Source organism: Mesoplodon bidens (genome assembly GCF_964165515.1).
Source record: "Mesoplodon bidens genome assembly, chromosome: 4".
NCBI lineage: Eukaryota > Metazoa > Chordata > Mammalia > Artiodactyla > Ziphiidae > Mesoplodon > Mesoplodon bidens.
Window position 1 is genome coordinate 27,562,268 of NC_138160.1, and position 19,529 is coordinate 27,581,796.

At 35.6% G+C, this 19,529-nt stretch overlaps 1 protein-coding gene across 2 annotated transcripts in view; it reads right to left on the reverse strand.

Annotated features, from left to right (window-relative positions):
- The window catches only part of ZFR (zinc finger RNA binding protein), a 77,813-nt gene that overhangs the window by 29,787 nt on the left and 28,497 nt on the right, over nucleotides 1–19,529 (reverse strand). For both annotated transcript variants that reach the window (XM_081233373.1, XM_081233374.1), the window contains exons 6-15: nucleotides 18,296–18,543; nucleotides 15,930–16,121; nucleotides 15,070–15,361; nucleotides 12,985–13,178; nucleotides 11,136–11,255; nucleotides 10,102–10,247; nucleotides 5,905–6,067; nucleotides 4,638–4,843; nucleotides 3,730–3,880; nucleotides 1,236–1,377 (exon numbers count right to left, since the gene is read on the reverse strand). In XM_081233373.1, the coding sequence (XP_081089499.1) occupies nucleotides 1,236–1,377; nucleotides 3,730–3,880; nucleotides 4,638–4,843; nucleotides 5,905–6,067; nucleotides 10,102–10,247; nucleotides 11,136–11,255; nucleotides 12,985–13,178; nucleotides 15,070–15,361; nucleotides 15,930–16,121; nucleotides 18,296–18,543 (1,854 nt within the window). The remainder of the gene's footprint in view (nucleotides 1–1,235; nucleotides 1,378–3,729; nucleotides 3,881–4,637; nucleotides 4,844–5,904; nucleotides 6,068–10,101; nucleotides 10,248–11,135; nucleotides 11,256–12,984; nucleotides 13,179–15,069; nucleotides 15,362–15,929; nucleotides 16,122–18,295; nucleotides 18,544–19,529) is intronic.

The window sequence follows — 19,529 nt, forward strand, 5'->3', positions numbered from 1 at the left end:
CAGCAATATCCACGGCCAGACCTTGAGTGGGAACTCATGCTCATATAAAAGATCCTCTACACAAACCCCATTTATTTTTAAGATGCAAAGCTTACACAACATACAAGTCCTGATATATGGTGTATATATAATGTATGCAAAGTTAGACATGTCTCCCAATGATCGCATTTTTAGTAAAAATGATCTTTTCCTGGGTTGTGGAAAGCACAGTGCCTTAAAAAAAAATTGCTTTGCTGTAAGAAAACAAATTTAAAGGGACAGTAATTGAGAGCCTACTTATGCTATTAGACAAATTAATTTTAAGTATTCTTTTCTCCTCTATCTGTATCACAAAGAAATATTAGTGTAGACTATAACTCCATATCAACAAATTAAGATGTACAAAAACAACATGAAAGGAAACAAAGTAAATTTTATCTGACCCATAAAACAACAGAACCAACATACGGCAGACACTGACCATGCTTTTTGGCTTAAAAGCTTTTGAAGCTTTGAAAATGTTACACAATAGTCCCTAAAGCAACATTGCTGGCACCAGCAGGATTTCATATTCTACAATTGTAAAGTAAGTTTAAAAACCCTGAATTGTGCTATAACTCACTAACTATGCCAACACCATTTAGTTTTCAGTATCTCTAGTATAATAGTGGGGTCAGATGCCCAAATCTACGTGCATTAGGATGCTCTGCATTTATGAAAACGCTTCAAACCAAAGAGCAACCTCAGAGAACCAGAAATATTTACCTCAGGACAAGCCAAATCCATGATTACATATATAACAATGCCTCTTAAACTGTGTTATGAATATTTAACCAATTTTATTTATGGAACTCTCTTGTCTTTTTTAAGACAAGAACAACAACTTAACAGAAGTTCAATTTGTGGCCCCTCACTAGCAACATTTCTTTAATTTGTTCATGGGTCAACTATGCTGGTAAGAATAATTTTGAACTTTTTTTTTTTTCCAGAAATCTGAGGTTAGCAAGAAAAGAAAAAAAAATCAAGAAAATCAATAATACCATGAGTGTTTTATATAAAAGTACATTGCTAAAAAGACATTAATAAAAGATCTGGGAAATGATCTTAAGCAAAACTGGTTGCTATATAAGTCAAATCTATCAAATTCATATGTAATGCCAGCATGTTGCCTTCTAGGGCTTAATGCCAATCTTAAAGAGTAGGTAAATGGGGAAAAAAAAGTTAATAAAAAGTAGAATGTTTAATGGCTTTCCAACCTCCTTCCCTCATGTTCTCTTCTCGAATAATTGGAGACGTCAGGGTGATAGTGACTTGCATTTTGGGTTCCACACATGAGTTCAAAATTATTGCCGCTTCAGAAATTGCACATTTTATGTCATACTTCTCAGGACTTATAACCTATGTAATGAAGAGCACAGGAAATTAGATGGAACTTTTAACATTATCAAACAAAGCAGTTTCACTATGGCTCTTTCATTTTCTCACTACCTTAACCATTTTATAAGGACTAGATCATATACTACTCCCCCCAAGAAGCCTTGTAATACATGCAAATATTAAAATCTCTTGCTCCTCTTTCCTTAGTCGAACTAATATTTACCATTACTTGTATCATATGAGTTATCTGTATGTGTGTATGTCTCTCTTAGATGATGAGTTCTTGGATAAAAGAAACACTGCCCTATTTATTACCATACCTTCCTAATAGCATCTTGGGTAGTTAAGTACTTGCAGAATATGAATGAGACTAAAATAGATATCTGAAACTAACAGGAGCCACAATTCAAACATTCCTAGTGTCCCTTGTCTGTGAACTCAACAGATCTACATTTTATCAGGGAGCAGAAAGTCCTGATCAACAGAAGAAAAACCAGGATTCACTGCAATTCAGTACACATGAAATAAGTCTCAGTATATATGAACAAATGAAGACTCCATAGAAATTACATGGAGTGTTTACAGCATAGTATCTAGGTTCAAATCCTAGCTCTGTTACTTTACTAATGATACGAAGATGGGCAAATTATTTAACTCCCCTTTACCTGTTTTTATAAAATGGGGACAGTAATTTTACCTAACCTGTAGGATTGTTGGAAGAATAAATGAATTAACTATATAAAGCACTTAAAACAGTGCCTGGTACATAGTAAGAATTATATAAACGTTAACTATGACAATGTTGATGACGATAATAAATTCTATTCCTCTTGCTTATCCACTTGTACAATAAGTACATAGAATGATTTGGAAAGAGTATGCTGCTTTTAGTATAATTGTTAATTATTTAGTTAGGATATAGTATTTTCTGCTTTGTAGTTTTTCTGGGCTGTGTTGGGTCTTCATTGCTGCGTGCGGGCTTTCTCTAGTTGTGGCGAGTGGGGGCTATTCTTCCTTGTGGTGTGCGGGCTTCTCACTGCTGTGGCTTCTCTTGCTGCAGAGCACAGGCTCCAGGCACGTGGGCTTCAGTAGTTGCAACACGTGGGCTCAGAAGTCGTGGCTCGCGGACTCTAGAGTGCAGGCTGGGTAGTTGTGGCGCACGGGCTTAGGTGCTCTGCAGCATGTGGGATCTTCCCAGACCAGGGCTCGAACCCATGTCCCCTGCACTAGCAGGCGGATTCTTAACCACCGCGCCACCAGGGAAGCCCCCCTGCTTTGTAGATTTACTAAACACTGCAATTTAGGATCAAGATGTTTCTCGCAAATTATATAATTTTTTCAAAGTCCTCAAACCTCTTCTGAGTCTCCTCCCCCCTCATTGCTCTAGCAGCCTCAACAAAGGGTAACAAGTAGACATACAATGACAATTCTCCTGGCTCCTAATACTTAAAAATCCACAATAAGAAACTTCACATCTGGAACAATGGTAATATAAAGCAAACAACAGTAAGTGCCACAGTCGTCAGAGCTCAAGTTTAATAGCATGCTTCACTATCCCTTTTGGTATCGGTTGCTCTGCTGTCGTCAGGTACTATTTATTCTGACATTACTGTGGAATACGTATTGCCAATGAAATGTCAATTCTTGGATTTCAAATACCTAAATAAGTTTTATACATTAAATTATTCAAGAAATCTTTATTTTAAATCCCAGTCTGCGATTCTGACAAGATACTATATAAAAATTTTAAAGATTCAAACTTAAAAAAGTTTTTTGTAGGACCAAAAGGGGATATTCTATTAATTGTGCACTGCCACAATTTGCTGCAGAGAGACAGTGAGAGGTAATACCTACGACAATAACATGTAGAAAACTGAAAGTAATCATAATAAAACTGGGGAAATTCAAATCAGAAAGTCTCTATTTTAGTTACTATACTTTATTAAAAACATATATTCAACTAAATAGGCAAGAAGTTCATGAATTCTAAAAATTTAAGCTTGCTATACATACATGGGCTTTGTTTAAAAAACAAAACAAAACAAAACAAAAAAATCTCTTTTTTTTCCTAAAGTCTCATCTCTTAATGATTCAACTCCTGGAAAAAAGAACAGGAAGAGGACATGTGCTGCAATTTTATATTTTAAAATAACTTAGCAAGATGGCTTCATGCCAAAGAGGAGCACTATAAAACCTAAAAAGACAAAGTAGAAAACAGTTCTACCAATTTGTACAATCAAGCAAAAAATTCAATTTGGAAAGTCAAACCAAAACTTTAAAGGCAGGCTTAAGATTAAGCTGAAGCACAGTTAGTCCTGCCAAAAACTTTTGAACCAGACAAGGGGTAAAAATGAACATTTCCATAATACTTACAGCAAGCTGCTTGGGTAGGTTTTCTGCAATACGGCTTAATAATGTCTTTGAAGGTTTCTCTGAGCACAGCAAAACAAGGTTGACATTTCTATCTCCTCGGAGAAGTAATCCTTTTGCCAATACTCCCACTCGCAAAACTCCTTTTAAAGCTCTGCAGTGAAATCAAGTTATATTATGACATTTCCCTTCTCAACCAGAACCGTGATAATCTCTTAACACACAATAGTAAATGAAATAACTTTTATACCGTTAAAATTCTCTATCAACTACAGTATAAAAACATTCAATATTTTTAGAAGTATCCTTCACTTAGATAAGAAATATGGATAAATTAATAAATCAAGAGCTAAGTTCTCACAAGGACAACTGCAAAGCAAAGACCATTAACACTTTTCTGTGTCTCACTTTACAAATTAGAATAAAAGTCATGTTCAACATATACAAAGATATTTCCAAATGGTTAAGGGGAAAATGAAAAGTTATAGATCATAATGCAAACTTGATATGAAAGATGTTGCTAAAGCTTGAGCTTATTCACTTATGGGTCAATGTGTTAAGGAAAAATAAGCTGCTAAAACAAAGAGTAAACAGATGCAACAAATAAATAAAAACTGAATAGCAGCTAAATGCAATTGAAAACTATAAAGGCTGCTTTGAAAACAGACTTGAAATAGTTTTATATAAATTTAAATAAAATGAGTAAAATTACAAGGTTGGAGACTGTATGAAATTCTGTTATTTTTCATTTCAGCAAAAAACAGCTGAATACATTAAATATCTAACACAAGCATAACACATGTAGACTGACAACAGAGAATTTTCAGTCTTTGTAACTTTTATTTCAAGTGTAAGAAGTCCACGTAAGAGAAACCAAAATTAAACAAAAGTAAAAAACTCTGAAAACACACCTGTCTTTACCTCCCTCTTTCTTATCATCTCCCTCTTTGCTCTTGCTCTTCTCATGTTCAGACAAGCTGTCTGAAACAAGTTTTAAAGCACGTTCAGTGATAGAAACAATTTTCTGAACTGCCTGTAATTCCTCTTCAGTTGGATAAATGGTTGCGTGTTTTGTCATTACATAACGATCATCAGATGAGTCAGGACGACGTAAGGGCTGGAGAAGACAAAAAAGATAACTTCATTAAAAAAAAAAAGCTTCCCAAGCAAAAGTAAATTATTATATTTCAACTATACATATGTTTGTCACATCTTTTCAATAAGAAAGTCAATTATGCAAAATGTCCATTTAAAGCTATCTTCTCCCTTTTTTCCATTTCAGTAAAAACAAACATGTAAACTATGGAAAATTACACTATCAAGAATGAGTATGTATCTATGTATATATGTATGCTTTGCCTCAAAACAAGTAAAATTATAATACACACCATCTAAGGTTATAAAAATACTTTCTACCCAACTTTAACAACCAGTGATTCTGAAATGTTTTGCTTTTAATAGAACAAGTTTCACAAATACTTATTCTATGGAAAGACAAATGAGAAAGAATAGTTTGAAGAGCAGGAACTTGTTGCTGTTTCCTTCTAAGTGCCCTCTAGAAAACAGAACAAAGAATAAAAACATCTTGTTTTCTGCAGTCTGAACTTATATGAAATATTCCTCATAACCCAGGTATGTCTAGTTTCCATAGAACACAAACTCTCAAGATGCAGCTCTTGCCTACAGTTCTCCTAATACATCCACTGTGTGCTCATCTTGGACCATTTACTTACCCCTTATCCTGCACTTAATTTAGAAGTAGTGGTAGGGTTTTTTTCATTATTTGAAAAAGGAAAAAAGACTCTAAACCACTGGTAATGGGAAGATAAGAATAATTCTGAAAGCAAAGCAACTGCCTTCAAAATTAGTTGTTCCTGACAATCTAAAGAACAAAGGCAGGAAAATCTCTTATGTGAAAGAAGAGCTGGCGAAAGAAGCTCTGCTTCCTTCGCTCATACTGAAAGTAAGAAAGATGCATGGAAATTCTATGACGTCCTCATAAATAAGGACACGAGTTGAGAACCTGTAATAAAAGGAGGGAAAATTCTACATCAGATGAAAAACTTAATTGAGATTTGGATATTATTAAGTCTAAAAATTAGCTCCCCAAACTGTTATCTTCCAATGCTGAGCCAGTCTTACACTTTCACCCGCTATGTAAACAAAGTGGACACTCACTGCAGGCCCCTGTGGCTGAGGAGGCATGCCTGGTCGGACTCCCAGAAGGCCTAGTGGGCCTGGGGGACCATGAGGATAGCCTCCGTCAGGCATTCGGCGGCGATCATCCCAATGATGCTGTTCTTCCTCCATTCTTCTCCAGTACATGTCCTCTTCATAACGTCTGAAACATACAGAATGATACTATAAGTCGACAAGAAAAATAAAACCCAAGAATTTACATCAATAATGATATAAAAAGCAATTTAAAAAATACTCCAAATCAGTCTAGCTTACATCTCTCTGTTCTTCTACTGTATCTGATTACCTTTATTTGCTTTAACTAGCAGTAAATGGAAGTGAATCCCAGTGAAAAGAGAAAATAAGTAAACAAAGATAAAAGCAAAACAAAATTTCACAGTCTGAAGACAGGGTTGAAAGAACAAGCACCAGAAACCTCAGAGTTCCTTCTAACCTCTCCCTCTTTACAGGAGACTGTAAACTTGAATGCCTACCTAATGTGGCCAACCAACAATGTGTGTGAGTGAAAGACTCAAAGCATACATTCAGAAATTTTCTTCATGTCTCCAAAGAAATGTGCTCTCTCCTATTTTTTTCTAAGAGAGAACTTCTGAAGACTACATTTAATTTCCTCAACGGATACAGGCAGAGAGACAAAAGACACTTCTCTACAATGAGGAAAAACAACTGAGATAAATGGCAACTCACATCATGTTTCACTTTTGGGGACATGTCAAGGGTGACAGGAACTATGGTGAAGAAGAAAGCACATGCTCTGAGCCACAGCACAGCTATTAATTATTACCATAAGGGAATACAGATGGTAATCCCAAGGTTATCAGGATTTTTGTGAAATCTCATGGTCTTTAAGTGTTGGTTCATGTTGGTATCCAAAAAATACCATGTGTACCAAATGAAACACGCATGGACTGAACTTGGACTGCGGGAAGCTAGTGTGTAGCCTGTGTGTAGCCTCTGCTTTAATAGTCAACATTTTCAGAATCTAATTTCTTTTTTACCACGTGACTCTCTCCTTCTCAGTTCTATCTTCGCTTTCAGCTTCAAACTAGGATACCAATAACTCCCAAGGTAGTCCTGTTTTTATAGCAAATTTTTGTAACAATTAAGTTTTTACCAGACAAATTTGTTTAACACAAAACATAAGAAAGAAGTATGTTTCTCAAGTAGCACTGTAGAAACCACCAATTTCTTCAGTCGGGAATAAGCAGTGCTTTTTAGGTCATCCCACTAAGGACAGGAAGAACCATACTTCTATGTTATTTAGGTCTTGAGCTTGAAGGCTCTGGAAAACCATGTTCATTCCAGTACTGAATACTTTGTTATTACTAAAGATAAACTTTAAGTTAAGTAAGGGCAGGGACCTTTATCCATTGTTTACCAATTCATACTTGGTGTCTAACACACTACGTGTTACTTCCTGGCAAACTGTAAGTGCTTAATAAATATTCGATATAACAATAAAAGAGGAAGTAACTGCGTAATCTAGGTATAGAGAAAAATTTCCAGTGCATTACAAAGGCAGAAACTTCATAAAGAATAAGAAAAATAGATTTAGATACCTAAATAAAAATCGATACATACATAACAACAAAGATTATTTAAAGGTAACATATTAATAATGGGTTAATAGCTATAATATAAGAAGTGTCTGTACAAATCAACAACAGGTAAGTTAAACAAATAAACAGGCAATTCACCACAGAAGAAATCTAAGTGGTTAAGCATGAAATAAAAATTTAATTTGCCTGCAATACAAACAATTAAAGTTGAAACAAAACTGGCTTTCATGTTTCACTCTCTCATTGGAGAGATTTTAATAAATTATAGAAGCAGTTCTCAAAGTGTGGTCCAGGGACCCTAGGTGGTTCCTGAGACACCTTCAGGAGGATCCATGACATCAAAATTACTTTCATAATAATAATAACAAGACATTTGCCTTCTCCATTCTCATTCTCTTATGAGTGTACACTGGAGTTATCCAGAGGCAAAATGTGTTTATCACAACCTGTTGAGCAGAGAAGTAGATAGGAAAATCAGGCTACCTTAAGCTAGACATTAAAGGGATTTGAAAAAATATAAAACAATGTCATTCTCATTATTCTGGGGGAGAAATAGTTATTTTATAGTTAGCATATTATATTTATCCACCATATTATATTAATAAATATGGCTGATCTAATACTATAATTATCAATATTTAACTACATTTTAACAAATACAAAGTCATTTTAAAATTAATTCATAAATATTTAAACTTCTCAGTTTTCATTTCTAATACAGTTTCACTAATACATTTCTAATACAGTAAATGTTGACAGCTATAACCCATATACACAAAAGCTCTTTGGAGTTTTGTAATTATTGAGTATAAAAGGCCCTGAGACCAAAAAGTTTGGGAACTAGTAAGTTAAACTATCCAGTACAGGCAAAAAGTATGGGTATCTGCCAGTCAAACATTTTCATTTCTGGGATTTTATTACTAGCAACTAATCATGATTTATGCAATAATATAGCCTCAAGGATGGTCAATGTAATAATTATAATAGGGAAATACTGTAAAAAACCTAAATATCTAACAATATGTAATTGGTTATAAGGAAAATTTTACATCTGCACAAGAGAATACTATGTAGCCATGGAAAATAAGATAAAATAATTCTAGCTTACTTTTTAAAAGATTTGGTATGTAAACGAAAAAAAGTAGGTTATAAAATACACATACATTACACTTCTGTTTATATTTATCTTAATTATATTTTAAAACTTGTACACAAATCCTCATAGCAGCAGTATTCATGATAGTCCAAAAGTGGAGATGACACAAATGTCCATCAACTGATGAATAAACAAAATATGATACATACACATAATGGAATATTATTCACCTATAAAAAAGAAGTACTGATATACGCTATAACATGCATGAACCTTGAAAACATTATGCTAAGTGAAAGTAGCCAGGCACAAAAGACAACGTAGTTTGTGATTCCATTTACATGCAATCTCCAGAATAGGTGAATCTATTGAGACAAAGTTTATTAGTGGTTGCCTAGGGGTAGAGGGAGGAGTTGTGGGGGGGAATAAGGATTGACTGCTAATGGGTTTGTGGTTTCTTTTGCAGGTCATGAAAATGTTCTAAAATTGATTGTGGTAATGACTGCACAACTCTGCGAATATAATAAAAACCAGTGAATTTTACCATTTAAAGATATGCCAATTACATCAGTAAAACTAAACATTTACATATCTCTTGAACACGTTTCTCATTTCTCCTTCCCTGTAGCTTCTGAAGTTTTTATAATAGACGTTTCCTGAGAAACAAAAACAAAAACAGAAAACCCCAAAACCCACACATTATTAATGTCTAGAAGCTACTAAATCTGATATTCTGGATATTTTTATCATGTAACCAAATGTTCTATTTTGCTTGTTTTAAACTGAGGCATTTATTTATAGTATTAAACTATTTATGTATTTAAATATATATGATACCATTTCCAACATAATTCCTAATACCAAGGACACAGTCAAATATTAGAATAGCCAATAACTTAGTTTTAATGCATTTCTCTCCTAGACCTAAGATCTTCCTGAGAAGTGAAAACTAAAAGTATATTAAATAGGGACATCCCTGGTGGTCCAGTAGTAAAGAATCCGCCTTACAATGCAGGGTACACAGGTTCGATCCTTGGTCAGGGAACTAAGATCCCACATGCTGCGGGGCAACTAAGCCTGCACACCACAACTACTGAGCTCACGTGCCTCAACTACTGAGCTCGCGCGCCTCAACTAGAGAGCCTGCGTGCCGCAAACTACACAGCCCACACGCTCTGGAACCCACGCGCCACAACTACAGAGCCCGTGTGCCCTGAAGCCTGTGTGTCACAACTAGAGAAGAGAAAACCCACACGCCACAACTAGAGAGAAGCCTGTGCGCCACAACGAAGATCCCATGCACCACAACGAAGATCCCGCACGCCTCAGTGAAGATCCTGTGTTCCACAACTAAGACCTGACAAAGCCAAAAATAAATAAATAAATAAATAAAATAAATAAATCTAAAAAAAGTATATTAAATAAATCTGGATTGCTCTGAACGGATGTCACATACTCAGAATAGCTAAGTTTTTTAGAAAGGCTAACACTTATCGTGCTATTAAAAGTTAAAGATACTACCTCATTTCCATTCTCCAGCGTTCCTCTTCTTCTCTTCTTCGCCAATACTCCTCTTTCTGCATTTGCTTCCTCATTTTCTCTTCTTGAATCTTTCTTGCTCGAATACTGGGTTTTACTTCTACTTGCAGATCTGGATTTACTTTTTTCTGTTAATACAGACAAGATATTTGAAAAACCAGCAACCCCTCCAACAATCTACACGTATCTTTAAATCATACAATCCCACATATTCTTTTATCATAGGGGCTTTTATTTGCAGATTTCCTATTTTAAGAGTAAATGCAGTAAAATAAGTTGAATCAGAGGAAAAATTCAGAATACATTCATAAACATTCTTCTTTCCTTCCCACCCCCAAAATTCTTAGTTGTTCAAGTTTAAAGTGATACATTTAGTATGTAAAACATACATAACTTAGTGCTAACCAATAAAAGAAATCCTTAGAAGACTGATGGATATTAATTTTCCTTTGTTTGTAAGTAAATGATTCTAGATACCTGAGTGTGGGGTTAAAAAGTTTCTTTTCATCTAAATGTATTGCTCTTTAACAGATTACTTTTATTTTAACTTTCACTTCTGTGTTTACAAAACATGAATCTCGTGCATTAGTCCAACCTAATTAAAAACTTTAAATACACTATTTAGATTTAACTTATCACTTGAAGTGTTTTCAGTCAAGAATTCCTCATCTCATAATTCATTTTAGTGGGAATTCTGCCAAGATAAAGGAAAAGAATGGAGACCTGACACTTCTTTCAAACACTTCCTGTGATGCAATTATCTTTACATGATTACTCAATCCAAATAATGTTATAGCTTTATTTTGCCACTACAAGTAATGAAATATGATATCGTTTTTTCCTAAGTATAACAAACTAGTCAATAAAAACTAAACATTTGACTCTATGTGAGACATTACATGCCAATTCTGGAGTGGGAGTTCACGGACTTAGTGAGTTATATTTAGAGGCCTTGTTTTTGCATCTAGAATGTTCCAAGACATATAAAAAGAGAAAATAGCTGAAATTTTACTCACTTTATATTGAAGTCTGTGTCTTCGTCCTTTTAAGTGCATCTCCTTAGCATTGGGATCATTAAAGCTGCACTCGCACAATTTGCAATGGAATCGAATTACTTTTCCTTCATCATTTCGTACCTTGACGTGGAAAAAAAAAATTCAAGAATCACAACAGGAATGTTACAGTTGAAGATTTCAATTATATACAGGAATGTTACAGTTGAAGATTTCAATTATATACCCTCATGAGTTGTAAATAACTTTTAGAATTTGAAATGAGAAAAAAACAGGGCAATGTCTATACTTTTTAAAAAGGATCATCTACAGAAATGAACTAAAGGTTAGAATTTTTAACTGTAGCATGCAAGACGTGTTAGCATGTATCTGGCTCTTGTAATTAACTTTTAATAGTTGTGTCTACATGTAAACATTTAGATTTAAATGCAATTAGATACCTTAAATTCTATAATAAATATTTACTCAATACTTGCTACTGGCCAGGTACTGTTCTTGGAAATGGAGATAAAGATAATGAAAGGCATTATTCACATTTATTTCTATAAAGCCCAAGACTTTATACATGTAACTTTATGGAAAACCAGTATCAATTTTTTTCTAACTGCACAACCAGTTAGGAAGACAAGTAGGCTAGAATGTTATTAAAAAGTCTACAGTGAAATCTAAGTTCAAATGGTGCAAGTTTAAAAAATTGGTTCTGAACTCAATTCTCTGAAGTTTAAGATTATTTTAACCAACATCACTGGCAATTAAGGTGTTCTGGCTGTACATTTTTTTTTTTACTCTTTTAAGAGCTATAACTTTAATTAATTATTTTAAAAGAAGTTTATTAACCTTTAAATATCCTTTTTTTTTGGCTGCGCTATGCACGGCATTGTGGAGTCTTAGTTCCCCATCCAGGGATCAAACCCATGCCCCCAGCAGTGGAAGCATGAAGCCTTAATCACTAGACCGCCAGGGAATTCCCAAGAGCTATAACGTTAAATTAAAATTGTATGTAAAGCTATAACTTTAAATTAAAATTGTATACTTTCAAACTGCATAGCCCAGTTTTCCACCCTGTAAACAAAGAACTCAATATGTAATTTTTCTTGATGCGGAAAAGGATGAAGGAACAAATAAATATTTGCTAAAAATCTACTGTAGGCTAGGTACTGTGCTAAGTACTTTATTTCATTTAAGCTTTGTAACTTTGCTGGGAGATAACCAAATTTTATAGATGTAGACACTGAAGCTCAGAGAACTTGTTCTCTACAATTGTTCTACAATACAGCAAAAGTAAAGAGTAGGGCTACACCACTGTATGATAGTCTTTCTGCTAACAGCAAATATTTATCAAGCCCCTCTGACGTTCCCTCATCCTCCATTTATTGAGTTACTTTGTCTGTAAAACAGGAATAGTTTTCTAATCAGCTTGAGAAATCAAATAAACAGTATCTGTTAAATCAGCAACCTTAATTTTACACACGAAACTGACTGTTTGGAAGGAAATATTTGCTGTCTTTGTCATTTCTGCTGCTCACAATTTTTATTACTTTTTATGTTCAGAAGAACAGTAGAAGGGTTATATTAAAAGAATGCCTGCCAAATAGATGGAAAGTTACTTCACACCACAGTGATGGCTGTCAGCAGGGAAAGAGAGAAGTTAACAAAAAAAACTGTGGTGTCACTGAGGCAAGCTTAAAAAAAAAACCCTTCAACAAAGATGCCTTTGATATTCCTTTTTAAGCAATCTACACCTCAAATACAATTGTATGTAATTTAATTATACATGTAAAGCATGCTTGTAACAAAGACACACGTCTTCCCTTTATCTGATCTCACAGCACTAGTATTCTCAAATCAATACCTCCTCCACATAATCATGGCCCACCGGCTGCACGTCACTCTGCAAAGCAGCAAGGGACGCAGGTGTGACCGGTTCTGACACTGTGTCTGGCTTTACTTCCGGGATCTGTACAGCAGTGACAGGAGTGCTTTTAGCACATTCGGTTCCTTTTAAGTCTTCTGTTTTATTTCCTGTTGATTGCAGCTTATTACCACCTAGAAGAGCATAAAAGAATTATAGTGATTTAAATTTTCTTTTTGTGTAATGTATGGCCTGATACAACAAGAACTTCAAATAAAGTTCTGATCTTTTCTACCAATTGTCAAACTCCTGTCTGACACAGAGCAGGTCAGAAGTTTGAAGAGCCATGTAAACCACTTGGCTTTTTTATCTTATTAATTAAACACATGTCTGAATTTTCTTTCCCCTTCTCTACGTCCCAATATCCAATGGTGCTCTCTGTCCCCACCATGGCTCTTATGGGATCAAGTACCTAAAAGTAAATAGCAAGTACCTGAAATGGTAGAGTCTAGGCCTAAATCATGCTTATATCCCTTTGCCATGGAATGGGGCACTGTCCTAAGTTCTAGTAATATAATAATAAGACTGTCTTTGAGGTGCCAACAATTTAAAGGAATATATAGGTCATTAGAGTACAATGTGGCAAGTGCTGTTATAAGTACTAACAGAGTATTGTGGGAATGTAAAGGAAAGGAGCCACAACCCTTTAAACTGACCCAGTTAAGAATGGCTTTACCAAGGGTGTGACACTTGAGCTGGGCTTTGAAAGAAGAGCAATGAGTATGAACTGTTAAGCAGAAAAAAAGAGAATGATGTCTAAACAGAAAGAGTAGCACGTACAAGAAAAGCACAAAGACATGGTGTTAAAAAGACTATGGTAAATTCAAAGAAGACTCAATAATTCAATATGAATTACTACCGAGACAGAGGTGATGATATGAGACAGGGGTCAAACTGTGAAGAGCCTTGGATGACATAATGAAGGAATACAGAGTTTTTCCCTATATGCAAGGGGAATGCCACAGAAAACGTTTAAATAACAGACTAACACAATTTGATACTTATTTTTAAAAAATGACTTTGACAAAAGTGTTGGAGAAACTGGATACAGTAAGAGACAAAGCTCTGAGGAAGAGACTTCGAAGGCCTAAAAACAAGGCAGTGGCTGTGAAGAGGAAACGACACTTTTTGGAGAAATACTGTAGTGACAGAAACAAAAGGACTAGATAAACGACTGGAGGAGGCAATAAATAAGAAGAAATGATGTCAGTGAAGTTCTCCATGTGAAAAAGCAGCAGTTTTATGAGATTATTTCACGGTACTCTTGTGATGAGATAAAAAGTTAGAATGAGACACTAGTAGGCATCAACAGAACCATACAGACAGTGACCAGGAAATACCTGAAATATGGCTCTAGAACTCAGGTGGGGGCTTTGAATTGGCCCAACTGATTTTAAACTCACTGCATACACAGTGGAATAGATGAGACCACTCGTGAATACTAGGTAAGTGAGATGAGGGCCAAAATCAGAATCTTAGGAACACCACCAGTTAATGAACATGAAGGCAGGAGAACCAATAAAGATACCCAAGGAAGAGGTGAGTGGACATGGAACAGAGAGACAGAGACGTATCTTAAGCTTTAAGGTATAGCAGTCAACTGTGTCAAATGTTAGAGAGGTCAACAGCATGAAACAGAAAACTGGCCACTCAATCAGTCAGGCAAGTAGGTCTTTGGTGACTCCTGAAAGCAGTTTCAGAAAAGCACAGAGTCGAAACACTGTAAGAGTCTGAGGACTGGATAGTAAGTAGAGGAAATAAGAATTATGTTAGTAGCCTGAGAAATGGGAAAATATATACACATATTTTTTTAAGATTATGAAAGACACAGGTATACCTGTTGGCTGAAGAAAAGGGAACTGAAAAAATTTCAAGAAAAAAATACAGATATATGATTGAATAAGGTCCCAGGAAAAGAGGAGAAGACTGATACAACAGCAAAAGTAGAAGGGTTAGCCCTGGAATGGAAGAGAAACATCACTTTTAACAGAGTTAGAAGGAACACAGAGAATCTTCAGTACTTGCCAACAAAGTTTATTTTGGGTGTAGATGTTTTCTTGGCAGCCATATTTGCAGGCACTGCTGATACTTTAGTGTTGGCTGTGCTATTAAGAGACGAGTTTCCTGTAGTTGTAAGACCTTTCACTGAAGAAGTTGCAATTGATGAAGTATTCACAGTACAATTGCTTGCTGCAATGCTTGAAGGAGAGGCAGTTGGTTTTGAAGCAGACACGGCTGTTGAAGAAGTAGCTTGGCTAACAACGTTTGGTTCTGTTGAAGGAATGGGTTTGCCAAGTTTTGTGTGTAATTTAACCACCTACAAAATAAAAGCATATTTATTGGTCAGGAAACTCAGAGAATGTAAATTTTTTTTAAAAAAATCTGTCTAAAAAAATATATAAAATAAAAAAAATAAATTAAAAAAAATAAAAAGTCTGTCTAAAAGACACTATAAAATGAAAATCTTAACTATATTTTTCTTTGTTGTATTTTTTGTTATATATTTTTAGATAAAAACTTATTACTTTCAAAATAATCTCCGTGAAGCAAATATGGATACATATTCCATCTACCACCAAGGAAATGACTTGGCCACATGCTTACCAACCTAGTTGTAAGCATGACAAAAGGCGGAAAACAATCACATGACTCAATTTCCAGTTGGTGGAAAAAAACGATCTAGTTAAATTTAAAGAAGAAAGGTCTCCAGTCTTTCCTTACTTAAGCAAAGAGTATTTGATGTCACCTTTATATACATACAAGCAAGGTGTATAATGCACTCAAAGTTTTCAAATTTCGAAGCCACCTTTACTTTAAACCCCCCACTGAAAAAGGAAAAGAAAACAAGAGTAAGACATAAGGGTGTGTGGGAAAAAAACACCTACTTTCTGATGCTTAGCACCACGAATGTGGGCAGCATACGCATCTGCTCCTGTACAAGACACATCACAGAGCTCACAACGTAGCTGATTTTGAGTCCCACGAGTGGAGTTGTTGCTGCTGCTGGTATTCTGTGAGGCTTTCAATGCGGCTTCTTTTTTTTTATGTTTCTGCCCTTCTAAATGTTCTTTGTAAGTCTGTTTCAAACAAAAAGAATAAATTTTGCTTCACTAATTTTCTATCTACATCATTTGAAATTATTCAATTCTCAAACCTCTAATACTCATTAAACAATCAGCAGTACACATTTTTTAAACGCAACTGAACAACAGCATGTGGTTTCCCTACACACGTGATGTATCTGTGGTTCTCTGTACCTTGTTTTCCAAGAATACATTTACCTAACACTTTCTTTTATTTTTCAAACACAGAATGCATTTTCACATAGAATCTGTGTTAGAATCCATGCCACCCTGAACAAAAGCCTATTTAAAATATTTAACAGCCAAAATTTTATCTCTTTTGAAGGAAAAATAGTATTATTGTAATACTAGCCATCAAAATAGTGAAATTATATATTAAAAATTGTCTTCAGGGCTTCCCTGGTGGCGCAGTGGTTAAGAATCCACCTGCTAATGCAGGGTGCATGGGTTCAAGCCCTGGTCCAGGAAGATCCCACATGCTGCAGAGCAACTAAGCCCGTGCGCCACAACAACTGAGCCTGAGCTCTAGAGCCCACAGGCCACAACTACTGAGCCTACAGCCTGTGCTCCACAACAAGAGAAGCCACCACAATGAGAAGACCATGCACTGCAACCAAGAGTAGCCCCCGCTCGCCACAACTAGAGAAAAGCCAGCACGCAGCAACAAAGACCCAGTGCAGCCAAAAATAAAAAACAAAACAAAACAAAAAACCATTAAAAAAAAATTGTCTTCAAGGCAGATGACTGAAGAAGGTAGCTTTATTAATACGAGAGGAGGTGAATAAGGACTGCTGGGTAGTTTGTTTTTTCTTGAGTGGGGCTAGATAGTTACTCTTTCCTATATTATTTTAAAAATTGTTTTAATACAGACATATGATTAGCATAAAATTATATATACAGCATAGAAACTCAGAGCTCGATGAGACTTTGGAGATTAACTAAAACAACAATTTTCTAAATTTTAAACAAGAGAATCCTTCCTCAAAATGAAATCTTGTGCACAAGTAAGGAAAGTTACTGTTTTTGAAACAAAAGAGGAAGGCGTAAGACCTAGCCATCTGATTCTCCTCTCACTATCTGCGGCAGTCTAAAGTGGCTCCGTGAAGCAGTCTGAACCTCAATAATTTAGGACAAGTCCTTATTACAGAACTGAGGAAACAGAAGCCCAAAGAAGTTAAGGTCTCCAAGTTGCCCCGGGCCACAAGTTAGTTGCAGAGAGGACTGGAACCATGGCCCCTTATATATGAACCAACTTATTCTCCCTCCTTATGTCTACACTAGACTCTTAACTCACCCTACCTCACCACCTCAATGGTATTTTTCTCTAAGGCTCGTTAACCCCTTATGGCACTGCCTCTGACTTGCAGAAGTACCCTTGGCCTGTTCTTGTGTAACCATCCAGCTCCCCCAGATCTATGGTCAGCCTTATATATATACTCATTCTAAATGCTGCAATTAACCTATCACCCTAGAGCCATGTTCTATCCTTTTATATGGTACCACATATTCAACAAGTCTCTTATGGTTTGCATTTGCCACTCATAGCATCATTACCTTTAAAACAGTCACTACTGATGTTTTAAAGATACACTCCTCAAACCCTAAAACCAACATTCTTGTTCCCGTTCAGTTTAATCCTGGGTTGCTGCAAACATTCCCCACCTGTCTCCTCTCCCCCAGCCAAGTAATCACAATGAACCTATTTCCTATCATACTGAAAATAGGAAAAAAGGTTTTATGTTACTAGCCACATATATTAAAATATTCCCTAATTCGGTGTAACTCAGCAAATGCTGGTAACTGAAAATACCCTACAAATTCTGTTTTGAAAAGTAGACAGAACTAATCTAGTAAATTAAAAAGAAGGTACACAGGTTGGGCAAGGGTGGGAGTGGATATAACTGGAAGAAACTACTAAAGAGTCAAAATCTGGTCTTTTCAAATACTATGCCTTTTGTCTGCCAAACTGCTTATCAAATTTTTATACGAAAACTAGATACTCTTAAATAAAGTATTAACAAATAAAGTTGGGAAGGGAGCTGAACTCACTAGATTTTATCAACAGACTCTTCCCTAAATCACTTATTTTAAGTTTAGCAACAGGAAAAAAACAAAAAACAAAAAACCCAACCACTGAAGACTCATGGTAAAGCATACAACATAAGTACCTGTGGTCCAGCACAGCTGATCTTACAAACATCACAATAGTGAATCTGGGGTGGTTTGGGAGGCTGTTTTGGTTTCAGTTGTTTATTTTGGAATGGTGCTTTTTTAGTGAAGGTGGTCCCTGTCCAAGCAGCTGTTGCAGCAGCTGCTGCCGCCGCCGCTGCCGCCTGCTTCTGTTGCTGCTGCTGCTGTTGGTAGTAGGAGGATGCAGCTGAATACACGGCTGCTTCGTAACCTGAATAAGATGTACCTTACAGATAAAATCAAACAAAGGTTATGTTACATAATTATAAAAGGCCAAGATAAATGCTATGAATTTAAATCCAATAAATGCTGCTAATAAAGGTAGGTTTACATGTGCATTTTTACAAATAAAGTATATCTCACAAAACCTGGGGAAAAAAATCTCACTCATCTTCCTTTTAATGTAAGTCAACCAACATAGTATTTACGCAATACGTGCCAGGTGTCATGGAGATATGAAGTAAGAATAAGATTTGGTCACTGCTTTCAAGAAGGCTTATAGTTCCGTTGGAGGGAAGTGATAGGCTTGATAAACTTATGTGGTTATGGAACCTGGTACTAGTATTTCTCCAAGCAGAATTCCTCTGAATAATTGGGGAAGTGCTGGATTTGAGGAAGAGTCTGAACTAGGATACTAGAAAGGAAAAAAAAAGAAAGTCATGAAAGTAAGATTTTACATGCTTGGTGGCTTAGAGGATAAAATATGTGAAAGAAGAGGAAAACACACAAAGATGACACCAAGATTCTGCATCCCAGGGACTGACTGATGGGTTGTGCAACCAATAAAAGCAAGGAGCTGACAGAAGCTGGTCTGGAGAGGCAAGGTGAACAAAGCTTAGCAGAAGTCCGTAATATGGAGCTGGAGGTCAGATGAACACCTAGGGCGACAAAGAAAAGATTTTGAAATAAAGAACCAAATACACTGGTTCTCATCTTCCAAAAGGTGAAAAAGCACTGAATTTTCTGGTTAAATGTATGGATTCTATCCATTTCCATTGTTCAAAGTCTTTGATGAATAACACATTAGACTAGTTATTGATATAATACATACATGCTGTTTATGTTATGATTTATAGATTTAAAAATCTATAAAAGCTTGTGACAAAGCTTGTGACAAAGTTGATGATTTTATTTATAACCCTATCGCAAAACTGGAAAACTTACTGCTTCCTAAACTAAGATCTCTGGAAATTTGTTGGACTCCCTAATTAT